Raw genomic sequence first — 27,793 nt, 5'->3', positions numbered from 1 at the left:
GTGTATCTCTCTCATCATAACTTCCCTCAGATAAGATCTCTATGTAGACATTTGATTTCACATTATTTCAAGGAAATTGGCTTTACATTCTCTTTCAAGCTTGGCTGATACTGGACAATGAATTCAAAAATTAGAGGAAGTGGACATAGATCTCTAGGAAGCCTTATGTCCTCAATAAGTGAAGCAAAAAAAGTTAATTTGTCAGTAGTGATCTGAACACAGCAAACACTCTACTGGACATGAATTTAAGTACATTAGCATCTATATCTGAAACCAGGTTACTTCACTATTGCAATCAAGTCCTAGAAATTAAACTGAAATTAACCACTCCAGCTGTTTTCCCCTTGCTGCCTGTCTGCTCCCTAATGCATACATGCCACCCTGATACTTCCAGTGCTTCAGCTACCACAAATACAGAGCAGACAGAATTATCTGTTCCAACAGCTGTGACTAACATCAGAAAAGACTGCTACCACTACCTTCTTCTGCAGATATGCCCCAGCTCTGCCTGCCCCTCCCTGATGACAGCTGTGCTCTTCAGGCCAAAGAAAATATGATGTTAATCAGGTAGTGGTAGCAATACAAGTGGAAACTTGTAGAAAGACTGCAAATTTGAAGCCCCCAAAATCCCTCTGACACCCTAGCAAAGTGAACTGTCTAAGAAGATCACTCATTCTGAAGTAATACATCATTTGGCTTTATCCCATCCTGTTCCCTAGCTACCAGCACATCTCCTAGGCCTTGGGTTACACTAAATTCAGTGCTAGGTTTTGCCAACTATTAACTCCCTCCAAATATCTTGCGTTTTCTCCTCTTGTGCTGAGGCCATCTTTAGGAATTTCATAAAAAAAAACTCCTTCTGAGCCTTCTCTTTGTAAATCACTAAGTGCTTGTTACAGCCCCAGTTACTTTTTTCTTCCCAGCTCAGTTTTTTGATTTTGCTTAGTTTTGCTCTACAACTTTTCCTGACCTTTCATGGTCTTTACTAAGGTGCTTGTTAGTTTTCAAGTAAAAAGAACAAAAACTACCCAGCCTCCTTGGCTGTTACACAAAATTATCATCTTCATGGAAGACTTGCTTTATCCAGACACCTGCTATCTGCATCAGTGGTTCATGTGCTCTACCTTTATGACCTGCAATTGAGTTACTAGCAACAGTGATACAAATAAAGACTGTGACAAACTCTTCTCCACTTACTTTTAGTGCTTTGTAGATAACCCCAGGCTGCCTAGGTGACCGAGTAGTATTGTTCTCCAGCTGCTGCTCCACAGCTCGCCTAAGCCCAGAGAAATCTGTTGGAGGATTGTATGTCCTTGTTCCCTTGTAGTGAATTGAGCTGAAAGCCTCAGGAAAACAGCTTAGCTTCCGAAACCGATCCTGAATGAGCTTCTCAGGAACCTCAGAAGGATGATCTATACATAAGAGTATCAGCAAGTACATAAACAACTGACTGTTCAAAATAATATTTAAATGGCATAGTGCTTTCATATGCAATATAGTTCTAGTTTCCTTAATCGAATCTTCTAATACATCTGGAATGCAGTTATCATTGTATTTTAAAATAAAGAAAAGAAACAAACTGTTTCCAAAAGCAGCCTCTGCTTTGTGACACAAAGCTTTAGATTCTAAGACCAAGTTCCTCAGGTAAAATCAGAGACATGTAAATTTCCAAACAGATATCCAGATTAAGGAGCAATTTAGGACATAATACAAGGCAACATCATGTCAGCACACTTATTAGTTCTTCTCACCAGATCATAATTTGGTATAGCTAGTTCGAGCACCTGATAAGTGGAGGACATGAACCTTACATGGATTGCTTGTTCTCCATGCCAGTACTGTAGCAAGGAAGACCAAGCCTTTATCAACCATTTGTACGTGGAAAAGCACTTCAGAGCTGGTCACATCAGGTCAGACTCCACAGAGCCAACTGCATTCTTCTGCCTGCTTCCCAGTACCTGCTGTACATTTCAGAATAAGGCAGGCCCTTTCTTCCCTGCCCTAAAACTATATAAACACACTTATCTCAGTTATCCATTGAGACAGACGGTTACAGCTTTCTGCATATCCACATGCTAAGTGGTTTCTTTCCTATTCCTACTGTGACCAGCAGTGATCACAAAAATATAATTTTTTTACTACCCTGACTTTGCATACAGGTGCAAAGTGTCCTCACTAAAGGCTGACCTGTTGAAACAGTAAATGTCAACAACTATATGAAACTCTGAACTGCTAATCAGCAAACTGGTATGTAAGAAAAGGAACTGCCTTGTAAGTAAGTTAAAAGTTATTAAGAGGTTACTCTAATAATAACCAGAAAGAATGTCAAGTTCTTCTGCTAGCTCAAGACCTCACTGGTTAGAAAAGCCCAAATGAGAATGTGGGTCAGCCAGGACTGCTGTGGTATTACACAACAGAAGTCTCCTATATGTTCACAGACAGCAGGACTGAGCCTCAGCTGTTGCAGGCCAATTCATCATGGATCTTGTTTATCAGAACATCAGAAATGGACCAAATTAAGAAAGGTTTCATCATACCTTTTGAAACATGCAAAAAAAGAGAAGAAATTTAGATCCCTGTATAGTCAAAACCAAAACATGCCATGACTTCCACAGGACAGTGCATTTCACTCAGACATACAAATAAAATACAGAATTTAAATACAAATAGTCAAATGTTACATGAGCCAAGTTAAAAGTACTGGTGAAGAACACTGAAATTGGTGGGAATAATAGTGTGCCAGGTCTGCTCCTTTGGCCGTATTAGATACCTGCGCAGAGAGAAGTGGTGTCAAATCATCAGCTCTGTGCCAGCACAAACTCAGTCCCGACCTCATGTCAGCCTCAGAATGATGTTGGTCCACAGAATTAAAAAAAGTAGAGTGACATTCATCGAAGTCATTATTCTTGCTCCTCCTAGTTTCTACACAGAATTTTATCCTTGTTTTATTTGCAACAGGGTAGTACATATCCTTGCCAAAATCCCAGGGTATCTCAGTTGTGCTGGGTTTGTGCGGCCAGGTTTTGGTAGCAGGGGGGCTACGGGGGTGGTTTCTGCGAGAAATTGCTGCCCCATGTCTGGAAGAGCCAATGTCAGGCAACTCCAGGACGGACCTGCTGCTGTCTAAGGCCAGACTAATTAGGGATGATATTAACACCTCTGTGATAACATATTTAAGAAGGAAAAAAGTTATTGTGCAGATGTAATTGCAGCCAGAGAAGTGCAGAGTGAGAACATGTGAACAACTCTGCAGACACCAAGATCAGTGGAGAAGGAGGGACAGGAGGTGCTCCAGGCACCAGAGCTGAGGTTCCCCTGCAGCCCATGGTGCAGACCATGATGAAGCAGCTGTGCCCCTGCAGCCCACAGGGGACCATGGAGATGCAGAGATCCACCTGCAGCCTGTGGAGGAGACCCATGCTGGAGCAGGTGGATGCCTGAAGGAGGGCTGTGAACCTGTGGGAAACCCATGCTAGAGCAGGGTTCTGGCAAGGACCTGCTGACCCATGGACAGAAGAGCCCACGCTGGAGCAAGTTTTCCTGGTAGGACTTACAACCCTGTGGGGAACCCATACTGGAGCAGCCTGTGCCTGAAGAACTGCATCCCCTAGAAGAGTGACCCACTCTGGAGCAGTTCATGGAGAACTGTTGCCCATGGGATGGACTCATGTTGGAGAAGTTCATGAAGGACTGTCTCCTATGGGAGGGACAGTCCCACGCTGGAGCAAGGGAAGGACTCTTCTCCCTGAGCAGCAGTGGGAACAACCTGGGATGGACTGACCGTAACCCCCATTCCTCATCTCCTTATGCTGCGGGGGGGGAGAAGGTGGAACTTGGGAAGGAGAGAGGGGTGGGGAGAAGGCGTTTTCAAGATTTATTTTACTTCTCATTATCCTGTTCTAATTTTATTGGTAATAAACGCAATTAATATCTCCAAGCTGAGTCTGTTTTGCCCATGATAGTATTTGGTGAGTGATCTCTCCCTGCCCTTATCTCAACTCATGAACCTTTCATTATATTCTCTCCCCTGTCCAGTTGTGGAGGGGAGTGATAGAGCGGCTTTGGTGGCTGCCTGGCATCCACCCAGGGTCAACCCACCACATCACTTTTCGCCTTCCTCTGCTATATCACCCATATTCATGATTTTGTATGATGTCCCCTCCTATGGCTGGCAGAACTCATGACTAGTCAGTGCTGATGTACAGCTGGCTAAGAGGATTATTCTAGCTGATCTGGAATAGCCAGATCACCAACAGGAAATGCTCTGGTAGTTCCACAGCCTGGTTCCCAGACTTAAACAAGTGAGAGCAAAATGCGAATCATACCTTTACATGGTAGTAAAGAATCCTGAATATTCAATGCAACCTGATAATTTCTAGACAGTGTTTAGCACATTGTAATTCAGTTTCTTACTGTCTACTCACCAGAGCCCAGTAGTTTGGTGTACACAGTCTCGTGAAAGATGATGACACCTGGACCCAAAGTTGAGAGAGGAACATCTAGGCCACAACGGGCTGTGGTAGCTTTTAGCTCCTTAGTGAAATGTTTTAAATAAGCCTCCGAGGCATCACCAAGGAATTTGAAGAGATCATTGTGGAGCCTGTCAGCACGAGTACGATAGATGACAAGGTCAGAGATGGCCAGGACCTTCAGCAGCAGCCGTGTTCTCTGGCTCAGGTTCACAGTGGCCCCCAGGAGGCCCTCTGTATCAATTACCACCACTTTGCGGACAGGGTCATAGGCTGCCCAGACACCAACTGTGCAAGACTCTTGGGCTGGAGACGTCTTGAAGACTTCCCGGCCATAGAAGAAAGTGTGGTTAAGGGTGTGAGACTTGCCATCCCCTGTGTTCCCAAAGATGGACACCACCTTTAGATGCTGGTCAGGACTGCAGTCCAGTTTCTTAATAAAGTCTTCTTCATTCCTTACCTTCCAAAACAAAAAGAGAAAAATATTATAACTATGCAATTGGAGTAGACAACACTGAAAACACAGCTGGTTTCAGGATTCACAAGTTTAAAAAGACCAATTATCTCCTCTTCAGATTTCATCATAAGTTGCTGAAGCACCAAGAAGTACAAAGCAAAATATTAGAATGCAGTTTTGTAAAACATACACATCAATGTGATTTACTGTTCCATCATGTAGCTGTTTTAGAAGTGATGCCTCACTGTGATTACGTCAGGTCAAACCTCCTGTACTTCACCCCATTCCTTGAGGCAGTCCTTTCAGAGAAGGGAGCACAACTCTCTTCCAAGTCTGACAGAACAGCTACTTGGAGCATGGCAGACTTCCGTAGTAGCATTGGTCTCCTGGCAAGCATCCAAATTCAGGAGAGTGCTTTTGTCACTTTAACTTGCCTCATCCACTGAGGCTGAGCACCTGTTTAGGGAGAAAAATCTCTGCCATGCATCTGTGCTGCAGCCTGTCCTGCTCCCATTGCTTTCCAGCTGATCAATCCTTCAGCTGGAGAGGCAGAAGAGGAGCAGAGAATAAGCAAAGTTGTGCAGTGGAGTCAGATGCTCAAAGCAAGTCAAACCGGCTCTCACAGAGGTGCCACAGCTATCTCAACAATCCATTTCATAATTTACTGTATTATACTTCCACTAAAAAAAAAAAACCAAACACAAAAGAACATGCAGATACAAAACCAAAAGGGAGTAGACAGCCTTCAGCAGTTAACTTCTCTTTGGCTTTGCATAGATTAAGCAACAAGATCATGCTATCTAGATTAAAGAACAGGGCATTTTTCAGATACTAGAGCAACAGACACGGACAAACAAGCAATGAAATGGGGTTAGGGCTCTGTAGAAGAGTTTGCCTTGATTTTGTTGCAGAACATGGCCTTGGCTTTCACGGGTTTTATGCTTCTGGCTACAGCTGTTTAGTTGTCCTAGTTAGAGCAGCCGGGAGCAGTTCATCACTGTGTGGGTTTAACTCAAACTGTGTATTCTATACCCCCTATGTCATTTCCAAGGAACTGTTAACAATAGACTATTTGCAGCAGCTGCCCAAAGCACACCTGACCCCCTCAGGCTATAGTTATGGGTGATGTTAACTCCCCTCCAGGGAGTCATTAGCACTTCCACACCCAGCCTGAGGGGTCATGTCTGCTAACTGGCCACCAAGGATTCAAAAAATATCTCACAGCCACCCATTGTGGAACTCCCCGCCCTGGGGGAGGTACTGGGAATTCCCACTCGAACCTGAGTGTATATAATCTTGGGGTCTTGGGACTTCTGGTACCACTCATCGGATCCAGAGGATCCATCAGAACCTCAATCGGACTGCAACCACCACTCTCGACCAGACTGCAATCACCACCCTCGACTAGACTGCGACCAGCACTCTCACCAACAGGTTTTCCCCCCTCCTTTTACTTTGGACTCAGGGACCATGTGGGGCTCAGCACGGGGGCCAACAAACACCACTCTGTTCGTGCCCCAGGGTGCTGGGTTATACATCTGGGTTTTGTAGGTTAAAACCAATTGCTTGTCCATATAATTGTATTATTGTATTATTTTTTATTAAATTGTAACTCTGACTTCTGGTCTCTTTTGAGTTGGGTTCATTTCTCCTGCTGGTTTACCTTTAAACTAGCACACTAGTCCTTGACAATACGTTACATGTGCATAAGCAAAAAGGTCATGATACTGTCTTCTTCAAAGGGTTTTGTTTTTAACTCCCACCTCCCAAACTTCTAACCATAATGGTGGCAGATCCTTTCTGCCAGAGTCAGTGGCTAGGCACTCCCTGGACAGCACAAGGAAATAGTTTTCAAACAGCTGCTTAAGTATCGGCAGGACAACTAATGACTAAAGTCTTTCAGGCAGCACTGTTTATTATTCTGGTAGCAGTTTGGGAGAGTTTGTGGAAGGGGTTGAGTCAGTAATGTCAGAAGACACAAAGGACAGTAAGGACCACAGGGATAAGGGTAGCTCTGTGATGCATTCCCACCAATAAGAGGCAGGAGTCAACTCATGTGGAAATTGTCCTAAGCTGAGCTAATGCAAATGTCCACACCAACAGCTTTCTTTTGCATTCAATGTACTTTAAAAACTGCTGATGCCAAGGCAACATATTGTGGAAAAAAAGAGGTGGATTGCTGAGCCAGACAGAAGAAAAGTTGGTTCCAGATCAATAATTCAGATTACTCCAGCAGAAAAAGTTATGCTAAATATCAAATCACACATCCAAAGTACTGAGTTGTTACCCCCTTCCAAGGTTCTAGGCTCTTTCAGGCCTCCTTTCAGGACAGAACCCAGGAGTGATTCAGACAAGCAAGTTACCCAGGAGCACAAGAATACACCAAAGTCTAGCTAGTCCAATGCTGTGTCTTACAGATCTTGGTAATGACTGAGAAAGAACTTAGACACGAAACAAGTAAATGTTTCCTAGCATGCTTTATCAATTCTCAGAAGTCATATAACAAAGGACTTCCTGAGCAGCAGTTGCATCCAGACGTTCATGTTTGGTAGAGAACCAACAGACCTATCCTCTAGGAGGTGATCTAACCCCTTTTAGAACCTAGTCATAGTTTTGGATACTGCAACATCCTTACAATAAATTCCATGTTGGGGGAGAAGAAACAAAACCAAAACACAAACTAATACAACCAAAAAAACACCTTCCCTTTGAAGTTGCATATGCTTGTATGACATTGGGTGCTCCCTGCTCTTGTGCACTAGTTGACTTTAACCAAGGCTGAGCACAGGGATGATGCTCTCAAAAAACCATCCACAACAATCCCCATACCAGTAGTCAAATTTACTTCCCTTGAGCAAGTTTCTTTAAGACATTTAAAGTCAGAGTGGATGTGTACTAATCCCTACTAGGGCTATCAAGTCCCGCTTCTCCATTTTGCTTCTCATCTCTAAAGAAATTTGTATGGTACCACCTTCTGCTGTATATGCAAAGGGATCATGTTTCCATAACTCTGTCCACTCCCACATTGCCCAAGAGCTCCAAATCTCTGATGTTAACAGCAGAGGGTAAATATGAAGCCTTCCTTAAATTGCTCAACAATGTAAATTAAGAATGAAAACTATATGTCTAACCTAAGACAAGAGTCATATCTCTTCAGCCTCTTCCTATTTTGCCATTTCTAGTATCAGAGACTCATTTACACTTTTGTTACAGCTCTTAGAAGACTCTCTTCTAAAAAGAACAGTTTTTACTCTATCATATGGTAGAATCCTGGTTAGCTTTCTTTTATAGTTTTAACTACATTGCTTTTAGCAACTGCCATCCAGCTCCCTATGCAGTCCCTTTGCCCAAGCTCAGCTGAACTGAAGGTGAAGGTCTTCAACAAGAAAAAAACAGAACTTGATAGTTAAAGTCTTCCATAAGGAGGGCACAAAAACTCATACCATGTGGCTGTGGAGCATTTAGGACTGAAGCTTCTTTAAACACCCATATTTGGAAATCTATTACACCTAACATAACAAGTTTCCTAGATCTGAGCCCTAATAAAAAGTAGAACCATTTAGAAACAGAACTGCTAAAATGAAACAAGAACTGCTAAACAAGAGAGTTCTTGTTAAGAAACAAGAATTGCTAAAATGACATTCCTGCCTATGAGTTTCTTAGTAACAATGTTATTAAAACAATAAAGTGTTAAAAACCTTAAGAAAAGAAAATCTAAAAAATAGAACAGTTTCCAATGACCTGTACTTGTACAACTTTAAATCTGCCTCTAGGCAAAACAAACACATTAAGAGCATCAGACATTTTTACCACAGTTTTCTCCTCTTAAAACTCTTTATGAACCCTTTAGGGCTTGCTAATATTCATGGAAGTAGTGCACAAAGCCAGAGTTGTGTCACGACACACAATAGCTCAAAACAAAAATCAAGAATGCTTGGCATAGTATTCATCAGAGCGCCTTCATTTGCTAGTCTGACACTGTCATTTTGACTCACATTGGTACTTTTGTTGTTGTGTTTTGAAAACTTACTCTTTGCCTGATCTCATTTTAACAAAGTATTTTTAATAACTAACATACACTTTCTGCAATCGAGAAAGATATCATCATATAAACAATTAAATTTCTGAATCCAGGGTTATCAGGCATGGGAACAGGCAGCCCAGGGAAGTGGCAGAGTCACCGTCCCTGGAGGTACTTAAAAGGTGTGTAGACATGGTGCTTAGGGACACAGTTTAGTGGTGGACTTGGCAGTGCTGAGTAAATGGTTGGACTCAATGATGTCGAAGTTCTTTTCCAACCTAAATGATTCTAAAATTATACAACCAGCACATGACAATATCTTCTGATACACAACCATGACATCAATAAAGAGGATATAAATTTAACACTGTTTTCAATGAATGGAAGTATGAGCTACAAGATTTGTAACAGCACATCCAAATGTATACCAGCATAAAATTGCAAACATCTGAAACAAATTAGTCTTTAAGTACAAGCTGTCAAAACAATCAAGTGGAAGAAAGTAAATACTATTTCCCCTAAAGGATTACTTAACACTGGCAATACAAGTAATTCTGCTCACAGTTCAGAAAATGCTTTAAAAAGATAATGCTTACAAGAATTCAAACTAACACCTGAAATCAAAGGGAGAAACAGCAAAACAAGCTAAAATAAAATCTGCAACCTTTTAAGCAGCCCTGAGCTTCTAAAACACAAAACTGAGACAATATTAGGTAACTGATCTTAAGGACAGAGTATTATATCAATCAAGAAACCTGGAAACAGAATAGATCTGTCAGATCTGCACAGCTCAGCACAGACCAGTTCTTTAATACGCTGCTTCTAAATCTGTGTTTTAACTTTAAAAAACTGAGCTTTATCCAGAGGTAGATTCACACAACAGTCTTATGGGTGCATACCTAAAGCCCCGGGTCCCACCCTTAGGTCATTAAGTCAGAATTTCAGTGTACATTGAAAACAAGAGAGAAACCTATAAAACAGATTTATTCCTTTAACTACAGCCTGTAAGACTAACCTGAGAAGAATAAGCTCCACCATAATACAGTGCTGCCACCAAAATTCACACCTCTGCAGGGCTCCTCACAATCACTCCTGAAAAGGCAGTGCATGAATGCAAAGAAGTGTAGCTGGCTTACCCCAGCAACTCAAGTGCAACAGGCTATTAAAAAAAGGAACTGGAAACTCCCTGCTTTTGCCCCAGGAGAAATTTTTGTTGATATTCCCAAGTGTTTCTTATTATCAAGTGAGAAAAAGAATTGGGTAGCTCCCTGCGAGGAAGAGAAACTCTGCTATGAAACCCGTTACACCAACAGAGTTCTGAGACAGGCTCTAAACTAGAGTAATTTAAATCCTGTTTCCTATAAGATCATAGACTTATTCCGGTTGAAAGGGACCTGAGGAGGGCATTACTCCCTCTCAGCTTTGAAGATTTTGATCATAAGCAGATGGTCAAGAAGAATCAAGGCTGAATTTTAAGTCCAAGCAGCTATAGTTTTCTACCTTAGGTTGCCTCCTATACCTTTTGTTATGGATGACTTCCCCAAAAAAATTCCATAATGGAATTACATAGACATATTTGATACACAAATACGTGCCTCTAAATTTCTTAGAAGTTTGATGAAAATAAACAGCAAAGTAGAAAAGAAAGACTCTAATAACGTTCCTGAGGAAACAGCATGTTTCATGTCCACCCCATGCACCCTCCAAAATAAAACAGTAAGCTAACCAGTCATACCCCTAGTTGCTAGCTAGTAAGCATGCTGGCTGGTAAATGATAGCACACATACTGCTTCTTACCCAAAAGACAGAAAATGTGGATAAGCATTGGATAATGGGAGGCAGACCTCTCAGAAACTAGACTTCATTAATTCTATGGGTCAAAGAGTTACTTATTACTATGTAAATGTTTCACAGTAGCTTGGTAAACTTTCCCAAAAGGGCTGTCACCAGATTAGTTTATAAAATTGTGTATGTCATACCAGTAGTTACATTCTGGTATTCAGGAGTAAGTTATTAATCATTAATCCGGCAAACACTTAAATACATCAATCATTACTGCCCTCAGTAATCTCCTAGACCTAAAACAAGCTGACAGCAGACACATCAGCATTTTCAGGACTGGAGTCCTACAGATTCTCAAGCCCAAACTGAGGGACCTGACACCCGATGCGAGGAGGGCAAAACAGAGGAGAGGACAGACACATCACAAGGACCTAAGGTTAGATTACAACACCACAGTTCCAGCTGGGTTTGATCTTTTTCCCATGCTGGGTATAGGTCTGGCTCAAGCAAAGGAAAGCATTTGTGTTAGGAGTGTTTCCCAACCTGAAATTTTTTTCCTTCTTATTTGCCTTCACTGGGTTCTGTTGAGATTTGTTATTAGCCTGTGTACATACCCGTGACAATACTGTCCCTGAACAAAATGTCTTTTTCATCTCTTTATCCTGTTCCTTCCCACAGCTCTGGCAAAGGAATTCAGGTTCAGTATTTTCATGGGTTTGTACAGAGCTTAACAGCATGAGTCTCAACAGGACCTACAGGTGCCTGCAATGAAGGATGGAGGATGCCCATGTCTGAAGCCCATGTCTATCTCTTACAGGACTCTTTCAGAGGCAAGGAGAGAACAGTTAAATCCTGCTTAACAACTCTACCCAAAGAGAAAGATCCTATTTCAAAAGTTTTAAGACAGTGGTGGAAAAAAACTTTAGGGGATGGGAGGTAACCCAATTTCATTGGACTCCTTCCTAATCCAAGAGGCAATATTGGCTGAAATATTGCTATTACCAAATAAGTTACCCTTGTAGATGATTGCTGAGATATATGATACTGCTGAAAGCAGAAATAAGACTAGAGATCCCACTAAACTGCTTGCTGAAAAACTATTTTGCAAGAACTCAAAATCAATAGTCTTTGAGGTAAATGCAACTGCTGCAAAAATAACACTAACATAACAGTGTCATCTAACTCTTAAAGAGAACAGTAAACAATGATGAAGAAATCATTATTTTGTATCCTAAGTACCTTTCAAGTTCCCCATGGATGTTAATTTGGCTACAGAGCTACCAATCATCACCCCAATGTCATATCTGTAGCAGCAGACCACATCGAGGTGAAGAGACTTGTTCATAAGACAGTAAGTGAGTGAGCAAGTTCATTCTATAACTATTAGTCTTCCTCAGTACTAAGAATAGCTAGATTACCTGTGTGGACACTACTTTATACCACTGTCCTTGTTAGGAGGGCCATTTACAAACTTACTTATATTACAATTCCACTCTTCCTATAAAATAGGAACTCTGCTTATTTTCCCAGTTTCAGGTTGTTTTGACAGGCAGACCAAAGGACTCAAACTTCTGCCTTTATGTGATCCTACAGCAAAGCATTAACAACCCAGGTAAAAAAATCAAAAGTCTACTGCAACAACATCTGCAACAACTTCTAGTGACCTCTGCAGCAGTGAGAAAGTGGAAGAGAAGGGACAGAAGAGCTGGAGGACAGCAAACTGACAGTTCCCCTCTTCTTTCTTGAATGTACCCCAAAGCGCTTACATTCTCCTCCTGGCAGCACCCAGGAGCCCAAAAGGATTCACTGGATAAGTGCAAAGAGGGGTACAGTGGAGGAAGCACTAAAACACACCATTTTCCCCACCAACACTATTTAGTTCAGGAAATGAACTAAGTTCAGGAACTCCTTGAATGAAACACTGCGTAATTCCAGACTAGCTTGTTACCAGCTTCTCTCACCTGTCAGATGCTCTCCCTTGGCTTCCACACCTGCACTCATGTCAGCATATGGACAAAAGAGACAGGAAGCAAGCAAAATACTCGACTTTAATTACCGCCCAAGAGTACTGCATCATGAAGAAGGTGTAAGACTGGTTCCAGGGAAAAGCAATATTTGTATGTGGCTATGTTCAAATAAGCAAAGAGCCAGCAGGAGACTGTTAAAGGAGCTGTGTATTTGTTAAAAGAATGGCTCCTCTCCTGTCTTCTAAAAATACCCTTCAAAATACTGGTATATGTCCAGTGGAAGAAAGAACACTCCTAACCAGCAACTGCTAAGTAGTTTTTCTACTGCTTTATTCCAAGGGCAGGAAAACAGTGCACTTTAATGTAAGTGAACTGATAACAGACTGGGATGGGAAGAATACTGAAAAATAACAAAGTATTAAGAGAAAAATTCCTAAAGCGTAGGACAGTAAACTCCCAAAAATACTTTGGGAAGGAAATTTCTCTAAAGCACAAAGAGGAAGAAAACTCATCAATAGCACAGCAACAGTATCAAGGGACAGAAATTACATATCCTGATACAACAGATCACACTGACCTAAAAAATTCAGATCCTTCAACATTTTTTCCTCCTCCTTTAATATCCATAGCAAATATACTAGCTGTGACTCCTCAGTTTATAGAACATGGATTAAAATTCCCAGAAACTTACAGCTGACTGTGCTACCCCAAAGCACAAAAAAAACCCACCAAAAAACACAGTCTCCCAAAACCAGATCAGGCTACAAAGTCAGTACCTTTTATTTTTTGTTGAAACCCATAGATTAGGTAATTTCTTGTGACAGAGTTAGTTTCTGGTCAAAGATCTGTAAACTCTAAGGCAGATTACTAATAACCACAAGTCTCCTATCTTCTGGGGTAGATGAAAAACTTTCTCTACTTCTGTTAAGTGTATGGGCTGAGTCCTTAATTAGGGCTTTGGACAAAGTGTTATCGTAGAAGCCACTAGTGACACTACAACTAAGTTCTGATCCTGTGGTAAGAACTCCCAACATCTGTTCCCCAAGATAAAAATATCAAGTTGTTGTTATGCATTGTTAAGCATTTCTCCCCTGCCTCAGAAGTAGTAGTAAATAAAGTTCATTGTACAACAGATACATAACTCTGTGCTTTATGCTAAAGAGCTCTATTGCAAGTGTGTTGTGTAAATACAAAGCAAAAATGGATACTGTTCCAGAAACTGCATAAACATAAGTACCAGAGACAAAGACAGATGCAGGTGACATGGGACAGTGAGACAGTATCAGCACTTGAACCAAGTATCTTAACCTGAGTCATGTTTTTATTGTTGTATTTCACTGTGTTTTTCTTAATAGATCCACAGATACAGGGGAGTTTTAAAAAATATCAGTTAATTGATTCTGTAAGTTCTTAAGGGAAGTGTCTCCTGTGTGCAAGGGGAGCAATAGTGACAGCTGATAGTTTGAGAATCCAACAAATTAGAGACAAGAAAGAAAAGCTGACATCTTGACAGAGCAGATTAGGAGATTCAGTTGGGGGATTTACACACATAAAAAAAGAAGGCACACAGTTTGAGTCTAACAAAGCAAAGAGGAGATGTGGAAGATGTAAGGACAGCAGTGACAATACCAAAGCAATTGACTGAGGAAGTAATCTCCACAATATCATTCTCAGCAGAGTGAGCAAAGAAGATAGACTATGTCAAAGCCCATTAACAAACAGATGCTGCAGTTATCAAGAACAATTTGATTGAAGCCTCAACTTTCAATATGTGATAGATAAGGTCAAAAGTTTAATACTGTGTAAAGAGAAACTGCATAATGCAGCTTGAGAAAAAGCACCTAGAATAGGGTCTAAACTATGATGCCAATGCAGATGATGCCAATTTGTAAAACAGTTTTGTTTTCTGATAGAAGTCAATAGGGTCTTATGAGGGGCAACAACCCCTGGAAGAATGAAGAAAAAATTTGTCCCATATGTCAAGATGACTGGGGTCTAACTCACAAGAGCCACAAAGCACTGCACTCACCGCGTGGTGTGTGAGACAGCTGGGGCAGGACCCCATGAGGAACAACCTCTCTCTCTGTTCTTCCACAGACTTGCAGTGCGAACTTGGATTTAAACCCTAACAGCATTTTCTTACCACGAGATAGTCAACCTCTTTTTGAGGAGCTCAGATATAGTGCTGTTATGATGAACATGATAGAGAAGTTTGTATTTCACAGACACAAACTTTAGCTACCATCAGTTCTCTACAAACAAGTGGTGGTCTAAAATGGGACCTTTCCTGACTAAATGGATTTGAACAAGCACAAGAAGTCCTCAGTTTTCTGAGCTTATAGTTATGTCTGCAAAGCACAAAAAGCTTTGAGCAGGCCAACACATCTGTGCAACATGGCACAAAGACAGTTATGTAGATCTCAGAATTATCTCAGTGTAGTGCTGAGCCCAAGCTCAGAATTTCCACCTCTCAGCTAAATGAATTTGCTCAGGTACAGCTCCTTATGGATTAATCCACAGTGCTTCTGGATCTAGAACCAGATCAGGTATTTGCTTACATGCTATAAATGTTCTTTGGTTTCAGAGCTACCACCTCCAAGAAGCCAACAGGAACAGTGAGGTGAAACATAACTGCTTGAGCTTAACTCCAAGTTCCAAAGAAAACTAAAAAAGAAATCTTTTGGCCTTTTGTCCCCATCTCACTGAACCCCTGTCAAGTTAGAGGTTTGTAAACAAGTATACACCTGTAATTATCTCAATCCATCATGTTTGTTCAGCAGCATAACTAGTTCTGCCTAATTTTGTATTTTTGGTAGCTTTTAACATTGCTATGGCAGAATCTAACACTGATAGCAAATCAGCACTTTCCTCTCTTATTTCCTAACTAATGCAACAATTTTCAAGTTCCAAAGGTCATTACACAAGACAGTTAAAGATAACTAGACTCCATAATTCTGATAAATTCTTATTTTTCTACTCAAGCTTAAAGAGACACACACCCTCAAACTCTGAACCTCCACATTTCAAGTTATTAATATTTTGGCATTTTTGGACAAAAAGTTGGTTTAAATAAAGAATATTTTAATGATTTCTCCCCAAATAATGACAAGCACAAAATAAGTTTTTTATATATATATATATATATGTAATATAGCTAAATTGGCTGATCAGTATTATCAAGAGCAAAAGATGCCACACAAGATGTCTTCAAAGCTAGCTAGTCATCTGACAGGCCTCTCTAAAAAAAGATCTTCATGTTCACTAGCAGAAACATTACTATAATAGCAAGCACTCTTCAAATTCCAGCTGCCAGAAAATATTTTAATTGAAAACTCTCAAACTCCTTTGACACTGGCTGTGAGATGTCACATAAGTATTCAGCTGTGAGGAAGAGAAGATCACTCCAGATGGAAGAGTTCAGATTCAACATCTTGATAGTGATACAAGATCATTTTTGGAGGGCTTTTTCAACCCAACCCTGTTCTGACCAAATTGCTATGATCTGATAAAGGACCACTGCTGTCCAAATAAGGAACTTGGCTTTATTGCCCATGACATTTAAATAGCAAATGCACTTGCTTGCAAGAGGCAGCCAAAGGTCTACCTCAATAAGGCTTACAGATTCATGAGTATAAATATAACTTAAACCGGTACAACCACAGTTGTCACAGTTTGTGAGCAGCTTTCCAAGACAGCCCTGTTCCAAGGCATTTCAGAGCTTTCTCTAGTGGCTAGATAAGGATTATTGAAAAGTCTGCATCTTAGAGTAATAGTTGCATCTGTCATACATTACAAGGAAATCTGTGTTTGCTCAGGGCTTAGAAATACACAAACTTAGGACTGCTACTACACCTAAAACTCAAGGACTCAGTTTACAGTCACCAGTGTCCCTCAAAGTGTGTTTTCTATGTCAGTGCACCACAAGGACTGTCATCCTTTCCTCCCTTCCTCCTTCAAAAGCCATGTGAGTTGGTAATCAGTACACCTGAATGGACAAAAAATGTGACCCAAGTATTTTGCAACTATTCTGTACTATGGTATAATTACTGTGTATATATATATACACACACACACACACATACACACACTCTTCTATAGTATAGAATAGCTATAAGATACTTAAGTCATATTTCCTTGCAATGCATGATTGGCACATTGACTAAGATGGATACAAATAACTACAATACCAACAATCACAGTATCATCACAATTCTTTTTACTGATGTTAGCATGAATATGTTAAATTAGAGCAACCAGATATGGAATCTTCAGGTGACTACACATTTTCTTTCAGTGTCTCCTGAACAAGGTTTAACATAAAAAACACAAACTGGAAGCCAGAAGACAAAGTTGAATTTTTACTTGTGTAATTAACCTGCTCCATGACTTTCACATGTTGCTGCTTTTATATTTATAAATTATTTTTACCTTGTAAAGTGCTTATGCTCACCAAATGTAGAGGCCAACAGAAGAGTTCTTTAACTGCATATATTGAACTCCAGACACTCTAAAACAGTGCCTCATGAGCAGCTGCTCCTAGTCAAATTGTTTCTATCATTTTTATCAGCAGGTCTACCCCAAATTGCTGGCAATTTCCCCCTCTTTCACCAAAAGGCTAACATGTAACACTATTTGTGACAAGCAATATAGCTTAACCATGACATCTGTAGGACTTGGATGGCACACTTGGGACACTTATTTCTACTTTGTTCTATTTCTAAAAATCAGATAGATTTACTGGTACTAAAGGAGGACAGCAAGGAGCTTTAGTCTTGCATTAGCACTGCTTGGTACAGTGCCCTCTCCTAGTTATACGGTAGCAGATTGGCTGCCAGTACTCCCATTTGCAGGATATACTGCCATACTGTCCATACAATTCTGTTCAGGAATGATCAGCATCCTGCACAAACATCTCTTATCTTAATTGTGTGTGTCTCAGTACAGTCAATTCTTCCACCAGCTTTGCTTACCAAGCCTCTTAGAAGAGGCCCTTGCCACACCTAAGGTTTAACGAACTTGACCTTTTGAGGAACTCACGAGCAAGGCCACTCACTCCAAGGTGCTATGTCTTTTTAGCCCAACATGCTCCAAGGCACTTAACTGGCCATTGTTTTGCTACCACTGCTGCCAGTTACACTTCACACACTAGCGATGCATCACAGCAGCCTTTTAGATTAAGATAGAAACTAAAGGATCTTGCCTGTTCAAACAAACCACAGTTCTTACCTGAATCTCCTCAGTTTCATCCACTAAGAGGAAACTCACTACTTTCTCTGTCATCTTCCTTCTCTTGGTCTCCTCATCCATCCCCTCCTCCTCTTCCTGTTCTTGGGCTTTGCCAGCATGGTACACAGTGACAGGGTGCTTCCTTCTGTTCCCCCCAGCATGTGTTCTCTTCTGACACTCCACACAGAGGTTGATTTTGCACACCTGGCACCTCACTGCTGCTACTTGCCTCGAGCCCGTCATACTGGCATGCATTATGTTCCCATTGGCACCTTTGCAGGAGTCACAGTACGGGACATGGCCGGGTCTTATACGGGTCCGTTCGTGGTTCCGTAACCTTTCTGGCTGATGCAGCTCTTCTTCACAACGCTGGCACTGTAGGCTCCTGCACTCGTCACACTCAAAGATTGCTTCATCTGTCCCACTGCAAACATAGCTTTCCTGGCACAGGAGTGTCGTGTTCTGTCCCTTCTCTGCAGTTTGCGTGTGGGCACTCATCTTCAGATTTCTTTAAAGCAATGTTTTTCCCTCCTGTTTCTGTTTCAAACAATGATATGTGTAAAAGTCAGTTGCAAATTTAGTATTTTCATAAAGGAAAGAAACACAAGAGGAGTGTTGTCTGTACTTAATTTTAAATAATTAATATATATGTTTCTGTAAGCTTCAAACACTGACCTGCCTCACGGGAAGAGTCTTTTTAAGTGTTAATGAAGTTTTCTTTCTCCAAAATAAACTTAAACAGCATGGCTGGTTTCATGTATTACTATACCCAAATGCCAGTGTACATTCTTTCTCTGCTTAGCTGTCTCACATATTTTCAGCGATGAGAAAAACAAAACCCAGCCTGGTGCACTTCAGCAGGTACAGCAAGTATTTCCCTGAAGCAGAGATCGGAGGGAAACAGCTGCTGACAGAGACAAAAAAGGCATCAGAAACACACAAGTGCATATACATATACATGTACACACACACACACAAAAGGACCGTCTCAAGACTAGAAAATTCTCTGCTTTCACTCCACAGCTAAGCTCCTCCTTCAGAGAGTTCACAGTATTTATTTGCTGGGAATTTCCTGATGTGCTTCGCCGGATAAACAAAAATCCGCTCTCTTCGTGCGCTCCTAATAACGCTGGAAGACGATTGCTACCGCGGCCAGGCTTGTCAGAAGACGGATTTCCTCCCTCTTCCTCAGCGCCCCAAGTTGCCAGAGCCAGAGCCCCGAGCCCAGCGCCCGCCGAGGGCAGCCTGCGCACCCCGCCGCCGCCTTTGTCTAGACCTGCTGCCTCCGGGCCGCGCGGGGCACCAGCCCTGGGCCGCCTCCCCTCCTCCAGCCAGCGCGGACGCCCCTGGCTCCAGGATGACCCCCTCTGCCGGCCGGCCCCGCAGCCCCGGCGCCGGGCGGGCGCTGCCCCGCGGCGGCCGCACTTGTGGCTCGGCCGCCCCCGGGGGCGCCGGGCGGACCCCGCGACCCGCCCGCGGTTACGTAACGGCGGTGCCGGCCGGCGCCTCCCCCCGCCCGCGCCTACCTGGGGCTGCGCTCGGCGCCGCGCCGGCCGGAGGGAGCGAGGGAGCCCCCGGGTTCCTCCCGCCGAGCGGCGGCAGCGGGCGGGGAGCCGCGGCGGGGCTGCGAACAAAGGCGGCGCGACGCGGGGCGCCGCGAGCCGGGCTATTGTTTACAAGCCGGCGGCCACCTTTCTTCCCCTTCCTCCCGCCGGCACCCGGTGACTAAGGACTCGGGTCCCAGCCGCCGCTTCCTCCTCCCCCCCGTCCCCTCCGCGCCCGGGGGGGGTGTCCCGGTTCTCCTCCCCCAGGGGCCGACCATGCAGTCGGGGCGCCCGGGGGGACTGAGCAGGGCAGGGCCGGGCAGGACCCGTGCCCGCTCCGCCTGCTCCCCTCGTTGTCAGCCGAGATCAGCTGATCGCGGGGAACTTCGGGGTTATTTTCTCACCGCGGAGACGGGAAGGCGGCGGCAGGAGGCGGGGCGGCGCTGGCACGCCGGGAGCTGTAGTCGGGGGCCGCAGCGCCCCGGCCCCGCCGCGGTTGCCGTCGGTGCAGTGCCCGCGGTGGGCAGGCGGTACCTCCGGCCCTTGCCATGGCCACGGGGTTTTCTGCTCCCCTCGTTTTGTTTATCATCTCCGCCTCGCACCTGTCTGGGTCCCCCGAGGAGCTGCGCCGGAGGAGTGTAAACAGGCCCCAGCAGGGTTTGAGAGCGAAGCTCTTTGCTGCCACTGCATGGAGAACAACCAAGCGGCTGCTCCCAGGCCTCCAGGTTTGGCAGATGAATAGATCACGGTGTCCACTTGGCGCCCAGCTCTCATGGGTTTAAACGAAGTCTTGACAAGGAGAGCCACCGGCCACTGCGACCTTTTTTTATATTTTTTCATGACAGTAGCCTCAACCAATGGGTGAACTGCTGCCATTTATTTAGCTGGAAAAAAATGCACATCTGAAATAGAGGCACACACCTGCCAAAAAATGGCAGATTCAAAATCACAAACTGGAGCTGTGGGAATGGGTTGTGGATGCCAGACAGAAATGGTCAATGGAACTACACGGTGAGGAAATAACCTTGGCCAGGAATGGCTCCAGTGAGCTTTTGGCTCATGGTACTGGCTGGAATAGGTATGATGTTACAAGAAAATGATGAGTTATTTTGTCATTGTCTGTACGTGTATATGAAAGTATATGATTTAGATAATATGCAACAGCATTTTTGTTGTAGTATAGCCAGTGCACAGGGAATTTCTCTTCTAAAGTAGCAAGAATTTTTGGCTGGATGCTTGGATCAAATGCTAATGGTTACCTTACCAGAGGAAGGACATGGGCTGTTTCCCTTCAGTGGACTTTTCATGTTGATAACCACTGACAGGCAGCTATAAAGTGCCCCTTCTTTGGTCCCCTGCTTTGGTTATAGACAAATAATTTCAAGAGGGAGCCAAATTACATAACTGGATATCCATGTAGAAGGCAGTGGTTGCAAGTTTACCTTTTCTAAGTTGAACTACTGTCATTTCACAAAACTAAGTCAGCAGGTCCAATTACCACAAAAATGAGGCACTGGTGAAGTTCCTAACACTAGGAGTGACTGACGCCCTCTCAGAATTCAAGTGTATTGCTGAAGTATCACAGAATATTCACAGAATATTCTGTATTCTGTGAATGTATTCACAGAATATTCTGAGTTGGAAGGGACCCAGAACTATTGAGTCCAACTCTGGCCCATACAGGGACCAAACCCACAACCTTGGCACAACCATATAAGCACCGTGCTCTAAGTACTTTTGTTCTACTAGATTCTACTATATATATTTGTGTAGGCATCTACATGATTTAACTATTTCTCTCCTATGCAGTTTAGTGATGATGAATGAATGAAGGTTGGCACAGTAACTCTCTTCTCTGTTCTCTTCCATATTGTTATGATAATGTATTTTCACTCAGTATTATGCATAAAAGATTAAACAAAAAGATTAACAAAATAGACCGACATCTATGGAATACAGTATTGCTGAACTAAATGTCTTTGGAGTGAAAAAAATCCTAAAAGTGTATATAATGAATACATATGAGATAGAAACTTTTTAATCTCACAGTGCTATTCACAAGGAGCCAAGGATTGCAATCACTGAGTCTGGCATCTAAGGGATACTCCTCTAAGTGGCTCTATTTAGACTCATAATGTGATAGAGGAAGTTATTAAAGAGTATGAGGAAGAAAAGAAGAATGTGATTATTAATTTTGTGGTGTTAAAAAAGTACACCTGAAGCCTGCTCTGTTGAAAATATTACAAAATGTACAAAGTAGTTATTACTTTCTGCATAAAGCCTAAACCTTCATCACCCAGTGTTTCCTACTTCTCTCTCTTAGTAAAACTGCACCACTGCTCCTCCTGGAATAGGAAGAGTAGACTTAATTTCTCTTTTTAATTGCCCTCCTTATAACTATAGATTTGGTTTTGTTATACGTCAAAAATCAACTCGGTCCGTTCCTTGAAAACAAATTTTACTGATTTCCATTAGTGTAACATAGCATATGCTGAAGAGAGAGAAACCTGCACTGATTAAAGCACATAGGCAATAAAGATCCAAGTGATTAGTCACAGTGTTATAAAGACACTATCCTTCTCCACTGTGGCAGATCCTTTTCACACACCATTCTGGAACTGTGAACCATTCACCCAGAAAACATTTATAATGTTGAAAGGCATATATATATATATATATATATATATATATATATATATATATATATATAAAATGTTTAAAATGCATAGTCTAGAAACAACACGACCCCTGTACCCTGAGGTGCTGCTTACCATGTTTGGGATGATCTCTGATGCTTGGAATGCAAAACAATTTGTAGACATAAAAAGCACCTCTTTTCATTTTGGCCTCAATACTAAAAGCCATATACTGCACTCTTCTTCATTGGCTTGAGCATGAAACTCTGGAGTTTTGTCCTAGTTAGAACAGCTGGGACTAGTTCATGGGTGTATGGGTATAACCCAGAACTGTGTATTCTATAGCCTTCCGTGCCATTTCCCAGAAACTGTTATCGATAGAGCATTTACACCCTCTGCCCAGAGCAGCCTGACTCCTCAGGCTATAAACTAGCTGTTAAGAGCCCTGGGAGAGAGGAGGGTGCCTCCTGTCCTCACACCCTTTGTGGAACTCCCCGCCCTGAGGCAAGTACTGGGCATTCCTGCCTGAACTGGAGAGTATATAATCTTGGAGTCTTGGAACTTTTGGAACCACTCTTGGGATCCAGAGGAAGACTGCAGACCACTGCTCTCAACCAGACTGCAGACCACCACTCTCGACTGGACTGCAACCACCACCTTTCAACCAGGCTGCAACCATCACTCTTGACCGGACTGCAATCACCACACTTGACCAGACTGCAACAGCACTCTCACCAACTCCTTTTACTTTGGACTCAGGGGGCCCAACGAACACCACTCTGTTCATGCCCCAGGGTGCTGGGTTATACATTTGGGGTTTGTGGGTTAAAACCAATTGTTTGTCTGTATAATCGTACTTATTATATTATTTTATTAAATTGTTATTCTGATTTATAATCTCTCTTTTGGGTTGAGTTCATTTCCCCTGCTGGTTTACCTTTAAACCAGCACAAGTTTGCAGCAAGGAACTGAATAAAGTGAAGTGCAGTCAGTCTCTGGAAAGGGATCTCAGTTTCATAACTGAAGGGTAAAAAGATAACATGGATAGGTTTAGTGGTAGGTAATTCCAAAATTTTATAGCAGAAAGGGGAGAGATGTGAAAGTAGCTGCATTTGCTGGGTGCTTCTGATGCTGTTCTTCCTTGATTAGGAAGGATCCTGGAGGCTATTTGGCTAAACAAAACAGATGAACATGTACACTAGGAAAGCCTTTGCAATGTTTCCTGTAAATACAAGCTTATTACAGCAGTGCAAGTGAGTTTGTGTTTCACATTTCTTTTTCAAGCAGGCAAAAGTTTCAGTCTGAGACAAGAGCATAGAAACAGAAGACTGAAGATTTTCATTATGCCCTTTCTCTTTTCCTTGGTTTTTCTAGATATGCTTATAAATTATTTTCAATATTAATAGTAGTCAGTATTGCAGTCATTAAGTTTGGGTTACTTAAAGGGAGATATGCAGCCTGCTTGGAATAAGCTGTAATTAATAGAAAGTAAAAAGGTTGTTTCTGATTGGGGGAAGGAATTGCATTCAAACTTGCAGTATTTCCTAAATATGCTACTGCTAGAATATTTACCCTTACACATCATCATCTTGCAATGCAAGGTGATGAACAGGACCTCAGTTGTTGACTGTTCAGTAGTATGTATGACATTAGCCAGATAGTTTTAATCTGCTTTGTACTGAAGAAGTCAGTCTGCTTCAAATGTTTTTCTTGCCATTACAGGTGGAAGAGATTTTGTCATTCAACTCTAGTCTTCTGAGCACTTTTGAACAGGGTAAAATGTAATACAGATTTTTTAAACAGCTTTATGCACATATGTTTATTTCATGGTCTACTTCATAATCATCTGTGAGATTGCCTTCCTTTCATTCACAGTCACTTCCTCCTTCCTTTTGCAAATCCTTGCCATCATTGGTGTGACTCCAGCAATTACTGTCTCACACATAATGTGGAGGGAAATTGTACATTTTAAATTGTCTTTTATTGTAGTCTAAATGCTGGAAGTAGGTCAGGGAAAACAACAGTTGTAGACCGTGGCTAGGCCCAACAGCACAGTGACATCTTTCTGATGAGCTTACAGCTGCTTAAGACACTGGTGTTTGCTCCTCTTGCTCTGTAAATCCTTATCTTTTTTCAGCAGATAGAGCCTTCCATGAAAGCCAACCATATCCTGAGCTGCACCAAAAGCAGTCTGGCCAGCAGGCTGAGGGAGGGGATTCTGCCCCTCTACTCTGGTCTGGCTCCACCTGCAGTTCTGCATCCAGCTCTGGGGTCCCAGTACAAGAAAGACATTGACCTGTTGCAGCAAGTCCAGAGGAGGGCCACAAAAATTATCAGAAGGCTGAAGCACTTCTTCTATGAAGAAAGGCTAAGAAAACTGGGGCTGTTCAGCCTGGAGAAGAGAAGGATGCAGAGAGAAGTTATTGCAGCCTTCCAGTACCTAAAGGGTGCAAGAAAGATGGGGACATGCTTTTTAGCAAGGCCTGCAGCAATAGGACAATGGTTTTAAAGGAGGGTACCTTTAGACTTATCATGGGAAGGAAGATTAGGGAAAGGTTTGTCACAAGCATGCTGGTGGCTAAAAAGGCCAATATGAGACAGGCATGTCCGGTTGCAAAAGGCACAGCAGAAAGACTCCTTAGGTGGTAAATTCTGCAAGGCACGATTCTTTCTGCGTTGTCTTTTCACAGTGAGGGTGGTGAGACAGTGACCCAGGTTGTCCAGAGAGGTGGTGGATGCTGCATCCCTGGAAACATTCAAGGTCAAATTGGGATGGGGCTCTGAGCAGTGTGATCTAGTTGAAAATGTCCCTGCTCATTGCAGAGGGGCTGGACTAGATGACCTTTAAGGTCCTTTTCAACCCAAGCTATTCTGTCATTCCGTATCTTTACATCTACTAGCTGTAAGACTTCTTTTCGTTGTAGCTTTCTAGGCCCTTAAAATTTGCTGAACACGGCTAAAACACGTGTTCTCTCCGTATTAACAGCCTACTTAAAAGCAAGAGGAGTATTTACCACGCGGCTGTGCCTGCGGTGCAGCCCGTCACAATCGGGTCGCAGCTCAGCCTGGCCAAGTGGTCCGGTAGGACGGGCAGAAAGGCGTGGAGTCGGTGACACCCACAGCCGGCGGCTTTCCCGAGGCTTTCCAGGGCCTCCAGCCGCCCCATCCCCGAGTGGCGCCGCTTGACCTCAACATGGCGGAGCTCGGGGCCGAGTCCCGGCCCCACTCCGCCTGGCCGCACCACAGATGGCAGCCACCCGCCTGCCCTTTCCCTCCCCCATCCTTTTATTCTCCGCCGCTCTATGGTCGGCCGCGTTAGAGCCCGAGCACGTGGGAGGGCGCTCTGGCACAGCCGCCTCTGTGGTGGCGCGGCGCGGTGCATGCCGGACCGCTGGCGGAAGGGGCGGGTCACATGACCCCGCGCGGCGCGGCGGCAGCGGCTCGGCGCGGTGTGTTCGCGGCCTAGCGGGGCCTCAGCCGGCCCAGCGCCTCCCGCGCCATCCCGCGGATCCCGCTCCGCAGCGAGGGGTAAGAGGCGGCGGGATGCAGGGGCATGAGGGAGGGCCGGAGGGCAAGCGGCGGTGGCGCCTCCGCCGCCCGCTGGGCGGAGGCGCGGCCGGGGCCGCTCGGCCGCTGCGGGCGCTCGCTGGGGAGGCGGCTCGGGCCTGGTCGGGGCGTGGAACGGGCGAGCGGCCTCGGGGCGGTGCCTGCGGGGCCTGTGCCTTCCTCTGCCGCTGGGACGCGTGGGAGTTCCTTCCGCCGGCCCGGAGCCGGCTACGGCGGGCGGGGCGGGAGCGGCCCCGCGGGGGCCGGGGGGGAACCCATCGCAGGCTCGGGATCAGGCCCTGCGCTGAGCTTTGCCGGCGCCCCACGCCGTTCCCTACTGCGGCCGGGCCGCCTTCAGCTGTGAGTGGGATTTTTACTTTTCCACGGTGGGGAAACGGCTCACGCGATGGAACGGTTTTCGACGGTATCGCGACAGAGAAGTTATTGTCCTTAGTGTGGACGCGGGGGGTGTTCTTAAAACACGTGTTAGCAGCTCGTGCATAAAGGAATCGAGAGTGATTCAGCCATGTCAGTAACATTTGTATGTGCCCACTGCATGTTTTTCTCATTATGTGTTTTTCCACTGTAGAAGAAGACCTTTGTCTACCTGAAGGAAAGTAGGGTTTTGTTTAAACCCGAGGAACGTCCTGAACATAGCTAACTTTTTTTTTCCCAATAGTAGTTATTAAACGGGCTTACAGGAAGTGACATTTCAAAGTTGGATAGTTCTCAGTCCATTCCAATTAAAATGCAGGCACACGGATTTTTACTATTTTTTTTTTCTGTGGCAGAAAATCATTGCTTCAGGTATTGCATTAGCATTTATAGAGGTGGTCCACAGCAAATTAGAAGGAAGAACAGGACTGTTTCTTACTTTCCCAGTAAAGGAGTGGCATTGTACAGAGTGCTTCCCATTTCTCTGCTTCTCTGCCTCTGAGTGCCCATTCACATAAACGGTGTAATGCCACAGCCAGGTTTGTGTTTTGGGAAGAGTTAATAGCCTAGTTAGAATGGAGAGTCACTTATTTGACTGAATGGGGCTTTATATGGGTACAGAGACACAGAACTAGGACCTAAATCAAATATCTTAAAGTACTGATGACATACTTAAAGGATCCTAGGTAAAGGGCTTTTGGACTGAGCCTTTCGTTTGGATAAACGTGTTGCTTCTTGTGTTGCTTCATAATAACAGTTTGGGATGCTACTATCCCGTGGCAGTTCCTGAATACTTTCTAGATCACCTCTGAAAAATGAGCTTGAGCAAATACGAGAGGTTTTTTTTTTCAGAAATATATATATACTTAGGAAATCTATGATATGTTTTATCTCTCCCTGTGTCTGTTGTGTTTAACATTTAATCCTTACTTAGCTTGCAGGCAATTTTGGAGAAAACTGTAGGGTCTGAGAAAGCAGTTATTTTCATTGGGAAAACCAGTTGGTTTGAAATAGATGATTTTTCTTTTAGGGAGCTTTTTTTTGGTGACAAGCAGTAATATAAACAGCACCTTCATTGACTGACAAACTAGGAGACTATTTTTAAGTGGCTTAAATATCTGCATATCACATAGAGACTGATGCAAAAGTTTAGTTGATAGTACTGACTGTAAAAGATTGGTTTATGGCATATGTTTTTGCCAGTTGCTTCTGAAAATGCTTTTGTTGCTCAGCTGCACCTTTCATGACACAAAATGGGTAAAATACTTTGTCATACGTTAGAGGAAGTGATTATTCACTCTGTTGCTGTCTAGGTATTGACATTAGAATCAAATGTGAAAACATTGTACAATTCTTAATAGCAATTACTCTAATTCTTAAAAAGCATTAAAAACATTTTTATGTGTGAAAGCCTTTCTGTAGGGACATTTCAATGAAACATAGTAATATGGACATACCAATCAAATGTCTTGGTGTAACAGCTCTTTAGTGTGTTACTAAATAGCATAGTGTTACACAGTTACCATAGATGTGGATTTTAGCAGGCACTCTTGGAATAATCTAAATGTTAATAGCTTAATCAAAGCCTGACTGTAGTTCATTTAAAAAAAAAAAACCAAACCAACAACATTTCAAGTGAGTTTTGAGCTTACTGCTCCCTTATTTGTGGGGCCATCCTGCACAGATATTTTGTGAAAATATTGAAGTAAA

The 27,793-nt window shown here is 43.3% G+C and overlaps 2 protein-coding genes and 1 long non-coding RNA gene across 7 annotated transcripts in view; 1 reads left to right on the top strand and 2 right to left on the bottom strand.

Moving 5' to 3' along the window:
- The window catches only part of ZFYVE1 (zinc finger FYVE-type containing 1), a 28,042-nt gene extending 8,189 nt beyond the window's left edge, over positions 1-19,853 (bottom strand). The window contains exons 1-5 of one of the 3 annotated variants that reach the window (XM_064658188.1): positions 19,449-19,853; positions 18,598-18,829; positions 17,923-18,459; positions 4,425-4,929; positions 1,198-1,412 (exon numbers count right to left, since the gene is read on the bottom strand). In XM_064658188.1, the coding sequence (XP_064514258.1) occupies positions 1,198-1,412; positions 4,425-4,929; positions 17,923-18,420 (1,218 nt within the window). In that variant the 5' untranslated portion in view covers positions 18,421-18,459; positions 18,598-18,829; positions 19,449-19,853. Of the gene's footprint in view, positions 1-1,197; positions 1,413-4,424; positions 4,930-17,922; positions 18,460-18,597; positions 19,213-19,448 lie in introns of those variants that run through there. The other 2 variants (XM_064658186.1, XM_064658187.1) reach the window with 2 other exon arrangements.
- Positions 19,854-22,950: 3,097 nt separating this feature from the next.
- LOC135415844 (uncharacterized) lies at positions 22,951-25,230 on the bottom strand. The gene is made up of 2 exons (XR_010431293.1): positions 25,117-25,230; positions 22,951-24,494 (listed from the first exon to the last, which is right to left on the bottom strand). It is a non-coding gene; the product is annotated as an uncharacterized LOC135415844 (long non-coding RNA).
- A 103-nt stretch (positions 25,231-25,333) lies between these two features.
- The window catches only part of RBM25 (RNA binding motif protein 25), a 33,865-nt gene continuing 31,405 nt past the window's right edge, over positions 25,334-27,793 (top strand). For 2 of the 3 annotated variants that reach the window (XM_064658184.1, XM_064658183.1), the window contains exon 1: positions 25,334-25,630. In XM_064658184.1, the coding sequence (XP_064514254.1) occupies positions 25,349-25,630 (282 nt within the window). In that variant the 5' untranslated portion in view covers positions 25,334-25,348. Of the gene's footprint in view, positions 25,631-25,989; positions 26,009-27,793 lie in introns of those variants that run through there. The other variant, XM_064658185.1, reaches the window with a different exon arrangement.

This window comes from Pseudopipra pipra, chromosome 6 (assembly GCF_036250125.1).
Source record: "Pseudopipra pipra isolate bDixPip1 chromosome 6, bDixPip1.hap1, whole genome shotgun sequence".
NCBI classification, from domain to species: Eukaryota; Metazoa; Chordata; class Aves; order Passeriformes; family Pipridae; genus Pseudopipra; species Pseudopipra pipra.
Note: the sequence above shows the minus strand (reverse complement) of the source record. Positions and strands in the feature narration are given on the sequence as shown.